This window comes from Malaclemys terrapin, chromosome 6, assembly GCF_027887155.1.
Source record: "Malaclemys terrapin pileata isolate rMalTer1 chromosome 6, rMalTer1.hap1, whole genome shotgun sequence".
Classification (NCBI taxonomy): Eukaryota; Metazoa; Chordata; order Testudines; family Emydidae; genus Malaclemys; species Malaclemys terrapin.
Window position 1 is genome coordinate 133,586,060 of NC_071510.1, and position 18,031 is coordinate 133,604,090.

At 53.1% G+C, this 18,031-nt stretch overlaps 1 protein-coding gene across 1 annotated transcript; it reads left to right on the forward strand.

Moving 5' to 3' along the window:
* Nucleotides 1-8,970: 8,970 nt before the first annotated feature.
* On the forward strand, nucleotides 8,971-16,291 carry LOC128839419 (avidin-like). Its single transcript, XM_054032409.1, has 5 exons — nucleotides 8,971-9,225; nucleotides 11,378-11,506; nucleotides 14,302-14,512; nucleotides 15,069-15,186; nucleotides 15,985-16,291. Exons 1-5 carry the CDS (start codon nucleotides 9,157-9,159, stop codon nucleotides 16,052-16,054), a joined length of 597 nt encoding a protein of 198 aa, XP_053888384.1. The 5' UTR covers nucleotides 8,971-9,156; the 3' UTR covers nucleotides 16,055-16,291.
* Nucleotides 16,292-18,031: the final 1,740 nt, after the last annotated feature.

Sequence of the window (18,031 nt, forward strand, 5' to 3'; positions counted from 1 at the left end):
GTCGTAGGAAGATGATGGGTCTACAAAGCTGCACCGGTCTCAGATTTCCTCTGGAATCTGGCCTCCATGTGCGTTACAAAGGCCAAAACTTGGTCACAACAACTGCATTAAGCCGGAAAGACAAGGCCATTGCAGAGACACTAAATGAATTCTTTGCATCAGTCTTCACTGCAGCAGATGGGAAGGAGATTCCCACACCTGAGCCATTCTTTTCAGGTGACAAATCTGAGGAAATGTCCCAGATTGAGGTGTCAATAGAGGAGGTTGTGATGTTCCTGTGTGTGGAGATTAATGGAAGAAGGAGGCACACATCAGGACCCTAGGGGGGCTCTGGGTGATCGCTACTTCCCACCACCCAACACAGATGTAATGAGGTTGAGTAGTGTCCGCAAAAGAGAAACTAAACAACTAATTATTCCTTAAGAAAGGTTTTTAATGACTTACAACCATAAAGGCAACACAGACAGAATGTGCCTAGTGATTTTACATGTATTGTAACCATTCCCAACCAACACAAATTTATATGCAATACTGACGCATTAATTAACTATAGTTTACTAATTTTAACCTACCTATAACCTTATATAACGACTTATAAACTTTTATTGACTTTTATGATAAACTTGATGGTAACTTATACTGAAGACAGGCACAGCGACTTGTAAAACTATTATGATTTATAAACTACCAGCTTCACCAGCGCTGCACCTGTTTCCAGCAAGGCACACAACATGTACAGTTACTATATATTGATTAACTATTGACTACTACTATTTTTAAACAACTTAAACAATTTACTAATATACTTAAACTATAGTATTAATACAGACTTAAGATTAACTAGCTTGAGCACAACCAGACCTCTTCAGTCCAAGACCTTACCCTGCGTTTTTCCAAAGATACATTACCTTTCAGTCGACCGTTTCCTGCGCTGGCCAGGCACAGATGGTCGGTGAAGCGCAAGTCCCTTTGGTTGAGGGGGTGCATGTGAGCCTGACAAAGCGTGATCTCCTTTAGATCAACACACACACAAACACTTGCATCTTTGTGCCTTATTTATACGGTATTTCCTGGCCGTGTTTCAAAACAGGTCAATCAATGAAGGTGGCCAAATGTCTCAGGGTGGTATTTGCCATTGTCTTGAACTTATGAACTGTGCACCTGTGCTCAGCTCATTTCTTCTCTATGCAGCTAATTGTGGTCAATTTGCTAGACTCAAAAATGCTCGAGTCAGCTTAAAGAGGTATTTGGTTGCAGAGCATAGTAACCACACGTCTGTATCTATCTCTGCAGAGTTTCCTAGCTAGATTATGCTTAGGCTTGCAGGATTTAATTGTAATCACTTCTTACAACTTCCGGAAGTTTTAAGCCTAACACTGCTTAGCCTGACACTACTTGCCAAGGCTTGTGCACATTAATCACACTCTGGTGTTATCTGAACCTGTGATCTGCTAGGTCACTCCAATCCTTGACTCTGGGAGACAGCCTTACCCTGCTCTGCTGTGAGAACCCCCACTCCTGGGCTGTTCACGCACAGCCTCTGGCATGTAAACCGCTCCTTGGATTGTGCAACTGAACGACACTAGCCAATATCTCCGGTCCCAGACACAACCCTAGGAACCTCCGTCTTGCAGTGTCCAGTTGTGTCCGCTGGGTGCTGCAAGCTTATATGAGTTCGTCAATACCAGGCTTGTTATCCCAAGGGGAGAATCTGACTCACTGCAAACCAAACGCACTGCTTCAGGTAGAACAAACAAACAGATTTATTAACTACAAAGATAGATTTTAAGTGATTATAAGTCAAAGCACAACAAGTCAGATTTGGTCAAATGAAATAAAAGCAAAACACATTCTAAGCTGATCTTAACACTTTCAGTGCCCTTACAAACTTAGATGCTTCTCACCACAGGCTGGCTGGTTGCCCTTCAGCCAGGCTCTCCCCTTTCATCAACGCTTCAGTCGCTTGGTGTGATGTCTGCAGATGGAGGTGGAAGAGAGAGTGAGGATGGTAAACATCTCTCTTTTTTATCATGTTCTTTCTTCCCTCTTGGCTTTGCCCCCCCCCTTCAGCATCAAGTGAGCATGACCTCATCGCAGTCCCAAACTGACCAAGGTAAGGGGGTGACTCACTTGAGAGTCCAACAGATCCTTTGTTGCTGCCTAGGCCAGTGTCATTTGTTCCTGTGAGGATGGGCTGGGTTTGTCCCATAAATGCCCTGATGAGGTGTGAACTGCTGCTCTGATCTTGGAGAGTTTTGCCTGGGCTTGTTTTAAGCCATGAGGACACATTTTTAGCCTCATAACTATATACATGAAATTACAACCTATAACATCACTAGAACATTCCTGTAACAACAATGCTCAGTGCATCATGAGCCTTCTGAAGACACCCAATATGACAAACTTTGCATTGGATACCGCACAATCATTTTACAAGGATGAACATGGGGGTGCAGGGAGTTCCCCCAAGGCACAGAGTGTCACAGAGTTTTGGGAACAAATTGACAAATTAAACAGTCACCCAGAACAGCTGGTATTCACCCAAGCCATCTGAAGGCACTCAGATATGAAACTGCAGAGCTACTAGAGTGGTATATAACTTATTTGCTTAGACCGGTGATACTCACACGGAGGCTGGGGTGCCATAAGTTACTCTTTAATGTGTCTTCTGCAGCTCTTTGCAGCACATGACATTAAAACACTGTGTGATGTAATTATTAACCAGTCTAAGTCACTAACCAATCAGGACGCTTCTACTATGTCATTCACCAATTCTAGTTGATAAAATAATAATATTTGGTCAGTCCTTTTGCTGTGAGAACACACACACACACACACACACACACACACACGCGCACACACACACGCACACACACACACACACACACACACACACACACACACAGAGCAAAACGAAACATTTACCCTGTCATACTGTTTAAATATGAATATATAGAACTATAGGAAATGAAACAATGAATTCACAACCCTAACTCTCACACCCCCGAGAGAAACTATGCTGCTCCTCTAGAGGAGTTCCTGGCATTACAGTGGGTCAAGTTCACCGTAAAGACTAATAATAATCCTTTAACATACGACAAGACAACAGTGAAATTCTCTGTAGCCGGACACCAGTGGTTAGCGGCACTCCCTGCGTATGATTTCACCCTGCAGTACTGAGCCGGTCGAACAAACTTGGAGGCGGATGCCTTGTCTCGCCCTAAGAGCTTATCACCCAATGATCGGATGAATGTGGGGACCCCTGAATTAAGAACTTTCTGCCAACGGGATTCCATTGTGAAGAAAAAATCTACAGCCAATGAAAATCAAGCGATTGACTCTCTGGGAGCACCACCAGAAGCCAAACCCAAAGTCTACTCAAGTTTTACTAGAGTATAGGACCCGCAGCTGCCCAGACTAAACGATCGAGAGGTGGAGCAAGCCCAGCGAGCTGATCCATGGATGAAAGACGTTCTTTACACATTTGAAAGGGGAAAGGATCCCAAGCCTATCCGACCATATCACCCAGAGGAGGCCCTTTTGCTAAAGGAATGGGACCATCTATGGGTACGGGATGGACGACTTTATCGAGGGCAGAAGCATCCCCAGAGGCCTCACCCAGAGCAGTTGGTGCTACTGCAGAAATACCGGCGAGGCATGTTGAAGGCCCTGTCATGATCGAATGGGGCATCTGGGAGTAAAGCGGTTGGAGGCTCTAGAAAAATCATAGAATATTAGGGTTGGAAGGGACCTCAGGAGGTATCTAGTCCAATCCCCTGCTCAAAGCAGGACCAATCCCCAACTAAATCATCCCAGCCAGGGCTTTGTCAAGCTGGGCCTTAAAAACCTCTAAGGAAGGAGATTCCACCACCTCCCTAGACAACCCATTCTAGTGCTTCACCACCCTCCTAGTGAAAAAGTTTTTCCTAATATCCAACCTAAACCTCTCCCACTGCAACTTGAGACCATTACTCCTTTTTCTGTCATCTGGTACCACTGAGAACAGTCTAGATCCATCCTCTTTGGAACCCCCTTTCAGGTAGTTGAAAGCAGCTATCAAATCCCCCCTCATTCTTCTCTTCTGCAGACTAAACAATCCCAGTTCCCTCAGCCTCTCCTCATAAGTCATGTGCTCCAGACCCCTAATCAGTTTGTTGCCCTCCGCTGGACTCTTTCCAATTTCTCCACATCCTTCTTGTAGTGTGGGGCCCAAAACTGGACACAGTACTCCAGATGAGGCCTCACCAATGTCGAATAGAGGGGAATGATCACGTCCCTCGATCTGCTGGCAATGCCCCTACTTATACAGCCCAAAATACCATTAGCCTTCTTGGCAACAAGGGCACACTGTTGACTCATATCCAGCTTCTCATCCACTGTAACCCCCAGGTCCTTTTCTGCAAAACTGCTGCCTAGCCACTCGGTCCCTAGTCTGTAGCAGTGCATGGGATTCTTCCGTCCTAAGTGCAGGACTCTGCACTTGTCCTTGTTGAACCTCATCAGGTTTCTTTTGGCCCAATCCTCTAATTTGTGTAGGTCCCTCTGTATCCTATCCCTACCCTCCAGCTATCTACCACTCCTCCCAGTTTAGTGTCATTTGTAAACTTGCTGAGAGTGCAGTCCACGCCATCCTCCAGATCATTAATGAAGATATTGAACAAAACCGGCCCCAGGACCAACCCTTGGGCACTCCGCTTGACACTGGCTGCCAACTAGACATGGAGCCGTTGATCACTACTCGTTGAGCCCGACGATCTACCCAGCTTTCTATCCACCTTACAGTCCATTCATCCAACCCATACTTCTTTAACTTGCTGGCAATACTGTGCGAGACCGTATCAAAAGCTTTGCTAAAGTCCACCACTTTCCCCTCATCCACAGACCCAGTTATCTCATTATAGAAGGTAATCAGGTTGGTCAGGCCCCCTCCTGAGACCCCCCAACTGCCCCCCAGGACCCTACCCCCTACCTGTACCTTGACTGCCCAAACCTTATCCACACCCCCACCCCAAGAAAGCCCCCCCGAACTCCCGACCACCCCCCCCATCTCTTGACTGCCCCCTCCAGAACCTCCCTACCCCTTCTCCAACCCCCTGGCCCCCTTGTCGTTGGCCTTCGGTTCGCCTAAGGTCTCTCTGGGAGCTTGCTCAGGAACTGTCTGAGCCGTTTAATGAGGTGTTTAATGAGGCCAATGAAGGTATTAGGGATACTAGCACCGTTACAGAGGGGCATACGGGATGGGGGATTACCGTATCCGAGGTAGAAACAAAACTAGAACGCCTTAATGGGACTAAGTCGGGTGGACCGGACGATCTTCATCCAAGAATATTGAAGGAATCGGCGCGGGAAATAGCAGGCCCATTAGCGACTATATTTAATGAATCTGTAAACTCGGGGGTAGTCCCGTTAGACTGGAGAATAGCCAATGTGGTTCCTATTTTCAAGAAAGGGAAAAAAAGTGACCCGGGTAACTATAGGCCTGTTAGTTTAACATCAGTAGTGTGCAAGGTACTGGAGAAGATTCTGAAAGAGAAACTAGTTGAGGACCTTGAAGTTAATGGCAAATGCGATAAATTACAGCATGGTTTTACGAAGGGCAGATCGTGCCAAACGAATCTGATCTCCTTCTTTGAGAAAGTAACAGACTTATTAGATAAGGGAAATGCGGTGGACCTAATATACCTGGATTTCAGTAAAGCGTTTGATACAGTACCCCATGAGGAACTATTGGTTAAAATGAAAAACATGGGGATCGATATGAAAATCCAGAGGTGGATAGGGAATTGGTTAATGGGGAGAATGCAGCGGGTTGTATTAAAGGGTGAATTGTCGGGTTGGAGGGAGGTTACTAGTGGAGTGCCTCAAGGTTCGGTTTTGGGACCCATCTTATTTAATCTATTTATAACTGACCTCGGGACCGATTGCAAGAGTGGGCTGATAAAGTTTGCGGATGATACGAAGGTGGGAGGAGTTGCAAACTCGGAGGAGGATAGGGATACTCTGCAGGGAGACTTGAATGAGCTTGTGAATTGGAGTATCAGAAATAGGATGAAATTTAATAGTAAAAAGTGTAAGGTGATGCACTTGGGGACGAATAATAACAATTTTAGTTACAAGATGGGGACGCATTGGTTAGAAGTAACGGAAGAGGAGAAGGACCTAGGGGTCCTTGTGGACCGCAGGATGACTATGAGTCGGCAATGTGACGTGGCAGTGAAAAAAGCCAATGCGGTCTTGGGATGTATTAGGCGAGGTATATCTAGTAGAGATAGGGAGGTCCTGCTTCCGTTGTATAAGGCGCTGGTGAGACCTCATTTGGAATACTGTGTGCAGTTCTGGTCTCCCATGTTTAAAAAAGATGAACTCAAACTGGAACGGGTGCAGAGAAGGGCAACTAAGATGATCAGAGGAATGGAAAACCTGTCGTATGAAAAGAGATTAGAGGAGCTTGGGTTGTTTAGTCTGACAAAGCGTAGGCTGAGGGGGGATATGATTGCTATCTTTAAATATATCAGAGGGGTTAATACAAGGGAGGGAGAGGAATTATTCCAGTTTAGTACTAATGTGGACACGAGAACGAATGGATACAAACTGGCCGGGGGGAAGTTTAGGCTTGAAATTAGACGAAGGTTTCTGACCATCAGAGGGGTGAAATATTGGAACGGCCTTCCGAGGGAAACGGTGGGGGCGACGGACCTGTCTGGTTTTAAGATTAAGTTGGATGAATTTATGGAGGGAATGGTTTAATGATAAAACATAGTAGCCAAGGAAAACCAAGCAATGGTACATGAACAGCATAATGGCCAACAAGGGTCAGGCTGGAGACTCTTGCCTATATGCTCGGGGTATTACTGATCGCCATATTTGGGGTCGGGAAGGAATTTTCCTCCAGGGTAGATTGGCTGAGCCTCTGGAGGTTTTTCGCCTTCCTCCGCAGCATGGGGCAGGGATCACTAGCAGGAGGGTCTAAGCCGATTGAAGTCACTAAAACACAGGATTGGGGACTTCAACGGTAGAGTCCAGGGAAGGGTCTTGCGGCCTGCAGCATGCAGGGGGTCAGACCAGATGATCATAATGGTCCCTTCTGACCTTAATGTCTATGAGTCTATGAGTCTATGAGTTCTCCGGTATGCCGGGCAGCAGTGGGGGAGGAGCTCCAGACTGCCAGAGGCGAATGCAGGGAGGGAGTGAGCTCTGCTGCAGGGGGGAAGTGGAGGAGGGGTCTCTCTGGCTGTCAGAGCCCCATGTAAGTGGCACCATCCGGCCGGCTGCCCTGTCAGCCGCGCGCGCTCTGCATTGGGGGGAAGTCCGGACATTTACAAATTCCCCCCGGACGCTATTTTTAGCTCAAAAAGCCGGACATGTCCGGGGGAATCCGGACGAATGGTAACCCTACCGTTACCAGCTGGAGCCAGCCACGCCACCACGCTGCCCGGCAGGAGCTTGCAGTCCCACTGCCCAGAGTGCTGGCGACGCGGCGAGCTGAGGCTGCAAGGGAGGGGGGCTAGCCTCCCCAGACAGGAGCTCAGGGGCCAGGCAGGAGGGTCCCGTGAGCTGTAGTTTGCCCACCTCTGGGCTAGGCAATGCAGCTGAACCTCTGCTGCTAATGGCCCGTCTCAGCTGGTGGTGTCGGGGTCTGGCTCGGTGCATCGGCCCCGAGGAGGCGGGGCGCAGGAGTGCAGCAAGGCGTGCTCCGTGTGGGGACTAGGGACCTGTCTCCCTCCCCTGGAGCTGCTTTGCTGGGCTTCGCAGGACTGCTCAGCTTTGGGGCTCTGAATCATTCAGGGCCATCCTGAATCTCCCCCCGCCTCCGCAGCTGGCCACTGTCTGTCCACACCTCCAGCCAAGCTGCCGCTGTCCCTTCTGCCCCCCACTGCTCTGTCCCCCCCTTTCCTCTGCTCTGTCCCCGCACCGCAGGGCTCCCTTAGGGCTCCCATCGCCTCTCTCCCCTGCCCCTGCCCCGCGAGCCAGTGCCGGGCTGAGGCCGCAGAGCCTGGCACCTCTCCTCTGGCATGGAGGCCACTGGCCCTGTTGCTCTCTCCGGGTCTTTAGGGCCTCGAGGTCTGTCTATGGCTCTGGACCAGGGTCGGCAACCTACGGCACCCGTGCCAAAGGTGGCACGCGAGCCAATTTCTGATGGCACATGGTGACGAGCTGAGCAGCTCAGCCCGCCGCCGTTCTGGGGTTTCCGCCGCCGGCTCCTGCCATCCGGGGTCCCACCGCCGGTCCCACTCAGCGCCCGCTGCTGGCCTGAGTGAAGGAACCCCAGGCTGGCAGCGGGCTGAGACCGCGGCTGGCAGGAGCCAGCGGCCGAAACCCCAGAGCGGTGGCGGGCTGAGCTACTCAGTCGCTGCTCTGGGGTTCCCACTGCTGGCCCCTTGCCAGCCGGGGTCCCCGCCGCAGCCCCACTCACCCTGCTTCCGGCTGGAGTTCCAGCGCAGGCCCCCTGCCAGACAGGGTCCAGGCCTCCGGCCCTGCTCCGCCCTGCCAGCCGCCAGCTCCACTCACCTCAGCTGCCGACCTGGGGTTCCAGCCGCTGACCTCCTGCCAGCCGGTTAACAACTGATCACTCAGAAGCCTGTGTGCAGCTTAAAGTATCCAAATCCGTGCCAGACATCGGAAAACTCAGCAAGGAAAAGCAAGGGCAAGGCTCACACTAAACTGATACGAGCTGCATTTTAATTTAATTTTAAATAAAGCTTCTGAAACATTTTGAAAACCTGTTTACTTTACATATAACAGTAGTTCGGTTATATAATATATAGACTTATAGAGAGACCTTCTAAAAACGTTAACATGAATGTCTGGCCCGCGAAGCCTTAACTCAGAGTGAATAACTGAAGACTCAGCACAGCACTGCTGAAAGGCTGCCGACCCCTGGTCTGGACATTTACATCTGGCATGGGTCCCAGCATTGCTGGTCACACGTCCCTTTCCCTTTCCCTTTCACTTTCACCCCCTTCCCAAAGCCTGTGCTTGTTTCTGGGAAATCAGCTACTAAGGGGAAAAGGAAACAAACAAAAGATGAAAATGACAATCCCACTGATGAGCTGTTCACTCGGAGGACACAGCTCAGAGGGCCCCCTATCAGCTGTGGGGCCAGAGCTCACCAGAGAGAGGCACAGCTGACACCTGCAGTCACCTTCCACTCCAGAGATGATAAAGAAGATCAGCTTCCCGGTGGCTCTGGGGCTGGCATTCCTGGGGGCTTTATCAGGGCAGAAGGTTTGTCTGGATGAGGGGCCGAGGGGGCTGGGCGCTGGCTCTGGGGTGTCTCAGGCTGGGGCAGGACGAGGGGCCGAGGGGGTTGGGCGCTGGCTCTGGGGTGTCTCAGGCCGGAGCAGGGTGAGGGGCCGGGGGGGTTGGGTGCTCGCTCTGGGGTGTCTCAGGCCGGGGCAGGGCGAGGGGCCGAGGGGGCTGGGCGCTGGCTCTGGGGTGTCTCAGGCCGGGGTAGGGTGAGGGGCCGGGGGGGCTGGGCGCTGGCTCTGGGGTGTCTCAGGCCGGGGCAGGGAGAGGGGCCGAGGGGGCTGGGTGCTGGCTCTGGGGTGTCTCAGGCCGGGGCAGGGAGAGGGGCCGAGGGGGCTGGGCGCTGGCTCTGGGGTGTCTCAGGCTGGGGCAGGGTGAGGGGCCAGGGGGGCTGGGCGCTGGCTCTGGGGTGTCTCAGGCCGGGGCAGGGTGAGGGGCCGAGGGGGCTGGGTGCTCGCTCTGGGGTGTCTCAGGCCGGGGCAGGGTGAGGGGCCGGGGGGGCTGGGTGCTCGCTCTGGCTCATCTCAGGCTCTTGGTCCCCCAGTGACTGGGATTCACTTTCAGGTGGGGTTTTATCCGGGTTGGGAGGACTTTAGGGAGGCTTCAGACACTGTTTCTGGAGAGGGGGATAGCTCAGTGGTTTGAGCATTGACCTGATTAAACCCAGGGTTGTGAGTTTAATCCTTGAGGGGGCCACTTAGAGATCTGGGGCAGAAATCAGTACTTGATCCTGCTAATGAAGGCAGGGGGCTGGGCTTGATGTCCCTTCCAGTTCTAGGAGATAGGATATCTCCATTATTATTTTATTTATATTTATTTTAACGAGGGACCAGTGGTGGAGGGAGATTTGCTGGGTTCTTCCCTTCTCTGGGGGCAGGCAGTGGGCTCCTGGTTTGGGCAGGGGGAGTAGGAGTTGGAGGCAGGGGAGTGAGAGGTGATGGGGACAGGCATTGCACTGACACTGGGGGAGGTGAGAACAGGATGTGTCCCCTGCCCCCCCCCCACCCTATGCAGGGATTTCACCCCATGAATATCTTATGCACAAGCTTTAAAATCTTTAGCAATATGTGGGGGCCCTCAACCAAGCAGGATGCTCAGTACAACGGGCCAGAAGCAGCAGGCTTAGTTCTCCACACAACTCACAGTCAACTTGTGGAACTCCTTGCCAGAGGATGTTGTGAAGGCCAAGACTATAACAGGGTTCAAAAAAGAACTAGACAAGTTCATGGAGGACGGGTCCATCAATGGCTATTAGCCAGGATGGGCAGGGATGGTGTCCCTACCTCTGTTTGCCAGAAGCTGGGAATGGGAGACAGGGGATGGATCACTTGATGATTCCCTGTTCTGTTCTGTTCGTTCCCTCTGGGGCACCTGGCACTGGCTACTGTTGGTAGACAGGACACTGGGCTAGATGAACCTTGGTCTGACCCAGTGTGGCTGTTCTTATGTTCTTAACCCCCGTGTTACTCAAGTCATCAGCGTTAAAAGCAAGACTGAGCAATTCCTTCCAATCTGAAACCCCTTTTCTGTCCTTCAGCAGCTCCCTGGGTCTCAGCCTCTAGCCTGAGAGTCCCTGGCTCTGTGTAGTCTGGGTTTGTTTCTTTTTAGATCCCGCTGCTGAAGCCTCAGGGATGGCCCTGGCTGGAGATCGGACACTGGGCAGGTGGGCCAGGGCTCGGAGGTGGCAGGGAGCATCCTCTCTCTCAGGGGCTTGGCTGGCTGGTTCCTGCTCCCATGCTCAGGGCCTGACTGAGCACCACATGTGGGTTGGGAAGGCATTTCCCCCAGGTTAGCTTGGCCGGACCCTGGGCGGTTTCTCTTTCCTCCGCAGCGTGTGGCCTCGGGCCTCAGACATGATGCCTCTCGACGCCGCCTGGCCTCTGCCTGTGGCACGTAACAGCCTGGTCTCCTGGGCCTGCCAGACTTTGGTCTCATTTCCGTTGTTGGGTTTAGTGGGCGGTGCTGGGTGGGTCGGTGGCCAGTGACACCCGGCAGGACCCTTCTGGCCTTAAAGGCTGTGTCTCTGTGGGCAAATTATCGGCCCCGGGGGCATGGCCAGGGTCTGGGCACCCGCTGGCATTTTCGGGAGCAGCAGCGCCGGGCAGCTGCTCTTCTCTGCTCTCTTTAACAGCTGCTTTGCCAGGAAGATGAAACTGTCACAGAGGGAAAGAAACGCGCAGAGGAGGAGAGAGCCACAAGGAAAACAAAGCCCAGGCCTGGACCGACTCCTGGGCACCAAAGGCAAGCGGCAAACTGCAAGGTAACCTCAGCCTTGGCGCCCGTGCTGCCCAGGCCCCAGCTGGTACCTGGCTGCAGCCCAGGATGCCCGTCTGTCTGGGTAGCTTGAGGCTTTGCAGGAAGTGTGGAAGCTGAGATCCTGGTTGGCTTTGCCTCCCCCAGCCCCACCTGCGGCCAGGCTCAATTCCAGATGGGGGCAGCGTGTGAGACGGGGGGAGGCCAGGCTGGTAGCGATGGTGCACCAGCCTGGTGGCCAATCCACTACAGGAAAGGCCCCTATGGAGCATGTTGCAGAGGAGGGAGCTGGTTCCAGGGCACAGGCTGCAGGAGCAGAGCGTGACTGACCTTGGCGACCAAGGCGCGAGGGGCCCAGGTGGCAGCCCAGCCTTGCTTACGGGTGCAGTGACGTTACCCCACGCCGTGGGGCGAGAGCAGCTGGGCCCTTGCGCAGGCTGGTCACAGCCCGGGGCCGGAGAGAAGTGAGCTGGAATTACAGCTGGCTCCCTCCCCCTTTCCCAGCCGGGTGGGAGGGCAGAAGCCGCTCAGTGCTGTGTGCTCAGTGCTGTGTGTGCAGGCGTCTCTGCTCTCCGCACAGAGCGCTGCTGGGCTGATACGCTGGATAGACGCCTGGCGGCTGAGCTCAGAGCCCTGAGGCCAGGCTCCTGCACGGCGCACAGGGTCCCCTGTGCAGCCCTGCTGTGGGGAACGGGCAGGGAGGGAGGGTCACACAGGCGGGACGTTAGTTTGCAGGGCTGAGGCTGAAAGCTGGGGGGGAGGGGGGGGTGATGCCTCCCCCAGGGCGAGTGGTGAGCGGGGGCAGGGGCACCAGTGAGCAGCATCACTGAGTCAGAAGATGCCCCGTGTGTGCCTGTCCACAGAGCCACCGTGCGGCCTGGGGAATGAGCCCTAATGCCCACGGGGAGACCCTGTTCCCCTCCCTCTTGGGCTCCTTGCTGGCCTGTCTCCCTGTTTGCATTTGCATTTCATCATCCCGCCTCCCGCCCGCTCTGGGAGCAGGGGTCCGTCGCGCCGTACATTCGCAGTTGGCTCGGTTTGTACGTTGTGACGGTGCTGCCTGTGGGAGCCAGCTGAGGTCACTCAATCAGGGTGAACTGCAAACAAAACGGGGCAGACAAACCCCAAACGCTGGCCCAAAACAGCCTCTGTGTTACCTCACTGGTTACTCAGAGTCCAAACAACGCAGTTCCCCTAAAGTGCCCAACCTCAGGCCTCCGTCCAGACACACCTGTCAGATATGATGATGATGACTGAAAATCTTCTCTCATCATATAAAAGAAAAGGTTCTTCCAACCCCAAAGGATCAGCCATACACCCAGGTCCATTATAACTTAGATCTTATCCAAAATACACACACAGCCAATTCTTATTAACTAAGTTAAAATTTATTAAAAAGGAAAAGAGAGAGAGTGTTGGTTCAAAGATCAATATACAGACAGACTTGAATTTAAATCTTGAGGTTCAGATACATAGCAGAGGTGAGCTTGTAGTTGCCAAAATTCCTTTTAGAAATAGTCCAGAGGTTATAGTCCAATGTCCATATTCAGGGTAGCTCCAGTCAGTGACTGGGGATCTCAATCCTTATGGCTTAAGGTTTCCCCCTCTTGAAACCCAAAGCAGATCTGAGATGAAGTAGGATCGTGTCCCAGGGTTCTTATACATTTCCAGCAGCCTTTCGGCCTGAGAAAACAATAGACTTAATTCTCCTTCTTCCAAACATCCTGGCAATTAGCACAGGGTAATTTATCCATTACACAGTTCAGATACAGGTTACCACAACCTTCAAAGAGACATAGAGACAATGATACTATTTCCCTCAAGTGTCTTCCTAAATGTTAATACTACTTTTTTGATCTTTGAATTAAAGCTATAGCAATAGACAAGACTTGTTTGCTTATATTACAAGACCTGAGCAAACATCTACCCTTCTATCTCTAAAAATGCAGACTTACATTTCAAAGCTCTATTCATTTACAGATCTTCCTAACCAGTCTCTAAAGTTTGACCATGGGTCAGGTCAGTCTGTGAGTTAATTAACTCTTTCTGGCCCTGTCATCTTTCAATGAGATATCATATTACACTCATAGCGTCACATATGTTATAGGCCAGCTCGCTGCACACCTGGCCCTGGGACATTCTGGCCAGAGGACTGACCCAACCCGTCATAGACAGACGTGGTGCTACAAAAGAGCTAAGCTCCCACAGCTGATGGAAATTATCAATGACATTTATTGGAAAGAAAAAGTTAGACAGAAAAATGTGAATGAAAGTTTGGAGTTGTTAAAGAAGAGTTTCCTAGCTGGGCAGTAAGTAATGATTTCACAGCTGCAGAAGAGGCAGCTCCTGCTAAGAGCTCAGCCTGCTGACATGGGAAGTGAAGGCAGCAATTAGAAATGAATATACTGTGTGTATATAACAATGGGGAAAGGGGAAGGAGATAGCAATCACTATTCATTAGAAGTTATGAAGTGAAGAAAATTCATAAGGGAAGCTAAAGACATCAGGGGATAATCTATGTCTGGCAGGACTGAAGCTAATAAGGAGTTATTTAAGTATACACCAGACCTGTTATTGTGTCTTGCGGTATCACCCACACCAAGTGTTCAGCCATCAAGAGCCCCCAGAAACCGTGAGATTGGCATTAAAATCATGAGATTTTTATAAATTAAAAAGTTCAGCCATCACTGTCCTGCGTTCGGGGCTGTCGAGGGCACAGCCCCGGCTTAGCATCTGACCCCACAGTGCTGTGTACAGGGCGCTGATCCCACCCACCCACTGACCATGTCCCTCCCCTTTCAGTGCATCCTGACTGGCTTGTGGAGGAATGAGCTGGGCTCCCAGATGCAGATACAGCAAGTGAACGGGGACGGCACCTTCTCTGGCAAGTACCACACGGCTGTGTCGCTCGCTCAGAGACCCATCCAACCCGCATCCCTCAACGGGTCCCAGCACTTCGACGAGGCGGGGCAGCCGACGTTTGGCTTCACTGTCAACTGGAAAAGCTTCTCAGGTAGGAGGCCCCAGGGGCTCCAGCGCCCGGTGGGGGGCAAGGAGGGGAACTCGGCTCCCTCCCAATTCCTCCTGGGTCGGTCCCTGGCCCCTCCCCACTCGTTGCTCCTTCAGCCTCTTCTTCCCTCTCCTGACTCGGCCCGTTTCTCGTACTGCCCTTTGCCTGGCACCGCCTCCTGCTCCCGTGCGTCCAGTAGCCTCCATCCCTGCCTCCCCTCTTCCCCCTTTTAGGGCTCTTGGCACCAACCCTTGGCCTGGCCTCAGCAGTAACGGCGAGCACGCTGGGAACAAACATGCTTGGCCATCTTCCGCTCCCAGGCCAGGCGTGTTTCTGGAACCTGCCTTCTCTAGCGTAACTACAGAGCAACATGGGGCGACAGGCAGATGAGTAGTCACGTGGCTCGGTGCGCTATGGGGGCTCAGACACTATGGTGAGGAGCACTAGTCTAGCCTGCTGGCACGGGGACTCTCTTACTGGCCCGGACACGAGCTGCGCTGTGGGGGACACAGAGGGCAGCTCTGACTTTCACCCGAACTCCTGCTTCATTCCCTGGCAGACTCAACCACTGTCTTCACGGGCCAGTGCTTTGTGGACGAGAACGGGAAGGAAATTCTGGAAACCATGTGGCTGCTGCGAGAGAAGGCCAAAGCCCCAAATGGCTGGGAAGCGACCAGGTGGGTGATGGGACACAGACTGCCCAGGAGTGAAGGTGCTGCCTGCGGAGCCGGGACAGCAGGGCCTGGCCCCGTCCCTGCTCCGAGCCCCCTTACTCTGAGCCCCCGGGCAGTGGGGGGCTGGCAGTGAGGGGGAAGCTGCCCTGGGGAGCTCATCCAGCTGGTAGTGCCTTTCCCGCGTGGTGCTGCTCCATGCGCCTCCCCGCACACATGCTGGGGTGGCTGCCGAGCCCAGGTGCCTTGTCTTTCTCCGCCAGCGCAGCCTGGCTCCTCTTAGTGTGAGCGGGGAGGGGTGGGGGGCTGCAGGGGGCTGCCTGCCCTGGGGGGCACCAAGGGGAGCTTTGAGCAGGCGGCTGCTGATGGGTCCCTGCCACCAACAGCCCTGCTGAGCACCACAGGGACGTGCAGCCTGCGGAGCCCCTGCCCACCCCCGGGTGCTGCTGGGTGGCTCTGAGGCCAGGCCAGTGCGGGGTGCCCACAGCCACGCTGCCTCCTTGGGCTGGTGGCTGGGTGCCCCTGTGAGGTAGCGCCTGTAGGAATTGCCTGCCAGCCCCTTACCTGCCCCTGCATGGCGCTGCTGGGACCCCCGTGAGATGGAGCCTGGAGAAGGGGCGTTCCCCAGACAGCGGTGCTCAGCACCCAGGCCGGGCGCCCTGGGGATGGGGTGTCCCTCTTTGGGCTTCTCTCCTCAGGCTCATGCACCTTCTGCCCCTGCCTCCTTCCCCCTCTAGTGTATGGGGCAGCCCCGAGCACAGGCCCCTGCTGGGCCAGTAACCACAGCTCTGCGCTTCCCCGCAGGGTCGGCACAAACGTTTTCACCCGGATCAACGGGCAGAACGTGGGAGAATCCGTGAGGAGCGACCTGTGACCTGTGACCCCAGCAGCACCGTGACCCCACTCTGCAGCCCCAGGGCTCCTGGCCCTCCCTCCCCCGAATCTCTCGAGAGCGTCTCGCCCGGCCTCAGGGCTGTTTGCTGGGCTGCAGAGGCGCCGTCTCTGTCTCCATCTCCCCTCGCTCTCCGGTTACACCCCCAGAATCGCTGCCCGCGCCCCCCACGCTGCAGTTTAGTTCCTTTCCCAGTAAAGCTCTAGCGCAGGAGGCAAATGAGTCTCGTGTTTTTATCGCTCTTGGCTCTTGGGGTGAAGCTGTTGCTGACACGTGATTCCCACCTGCCCTCTCTGGATTCCCTGGGAGGTGCCGGATTCTCTCCCATGAGCCGGGCCCTTCCTGGGACGCCCCTTGGCAGGTTCATCCCCCTGGTTCGCTCCTTTGCTCACTGGACAGTCAATAACAGATTTAGAAGTAGCCATCATTCAACAAAAAAACTTCAAAAACAGACTTCAAAGAGAAACTGCAGAGCTACAATTCATTTGCAAATTTACCACCATTAATTTGGGCTTGAATAGGGACTGGGAGTGGCTGGTTCACTATAAAAGCAATTTGCCCTCTCTTGGTGTTGACACCTCCTCATCAGTTATTGGGAGTGGACCACATCCACCCTGACTGAATTGGCCTTGTTAGCACTGGCTCTCCACTGGTAAGGTAACTCCCTTCTCTTCATGTGCCAGTATCTCTATAACTTTCACTCCATGCATCTGAAGAAAGTGGGGTTTTTACCCACAAAAGCTTATGCCCAAATAAATCTGTTAGTCTTTAAGGTGCCATCGGACTCCTCATTGTTTTTGTGGATACAGATTAACACGGCTCCCCCCTCATACTCCTTTGCTCGCTGCCCGTCCCTCTGCCCAGCAACACCAGCTATTAGCCTGGACTCAGTTCAGCCTCGACTGTCCCTGGTGCTCTGACCTGGGAGCCCCCAGGCGTCCCTGTTACCCCGACTCCCACCCACTTTGCTACTGAAATTTCCCATCCGAGGCAGAAACTGAGGGAACATCTGGACCTGCCTGAGTGGCCAGGTCAGAAAGGGGTCAGGCTGCGTCAGGCAGCACCGACAAACGCCCGGGAGACTGGGGCATGGGGATTTCTGACCCCGGTCAGAACCCGCCCAGCTGCAGAGACTGCCCGGCGCTGGCACCGCCGCAGCATCCTGGCTGAACGTCCAGCTCAGGCGCTCAGAGGCCCTTTGGGCAAGAGGCTGCAGAGCGCGTGTGAGTCTCTGCACAACCTCGCTCCACAGGCTGCCAGGAGCTGTGCTCCAGTTTCCGTCACCGGGGCCAAGGTGTGCACAGCACTGCCAGCCCCCAGCCTTCGGGCTCAGGAGCCACCCCAGCCCCCCAAAAATCACGATTGACTTACAAATCACGGGGTTTTTAAACATAACACGGTGTTGTTAAAACTGCCGTCCAGTTATTGAGCCGTTAGGGGAAGCTGCCAGCTGCCGTCCACATTGTGTGATCATCTCAGGTTCAAAATGCCACTTTAAATGCACACCCAAAATTGCAGGTTGCAAAGAAAACCTTCAAACGTGACCAGAGTGCAAAGCGGTGCAGCAATGCTTCCTGAGTCTGCAGGCAGCCTGACACAACAGCTCTGAGGTGTGGACAGCTCCATGCAGCTCATGCGGTGATAACTCAGGCGGCCAAAGATGATGATGTAAATGTCAACATGATGAAGTATTTCCCTGCATGACAGAAAGGGAGGACCAGAGTGTGAAGAGTGACACGCTCCCTTCTGGAGACTTGTCTATATGGGAAAGTGACAGCGGTCTACACTAAGGTGTGAATTCAAACAGCTCTAGTTTGTATGGCTGTAACGCCCGCGCGGACGCTCATATTTGGACAGGCACGCCTTTCTTCAGTTCCGTTTATTTTGTTTAAGAGGTTTAAGATTAAGTGAAAACAGTCGCTCTTAGTCCGGAATCAGAGTGTCCACACGGGGAGTTAT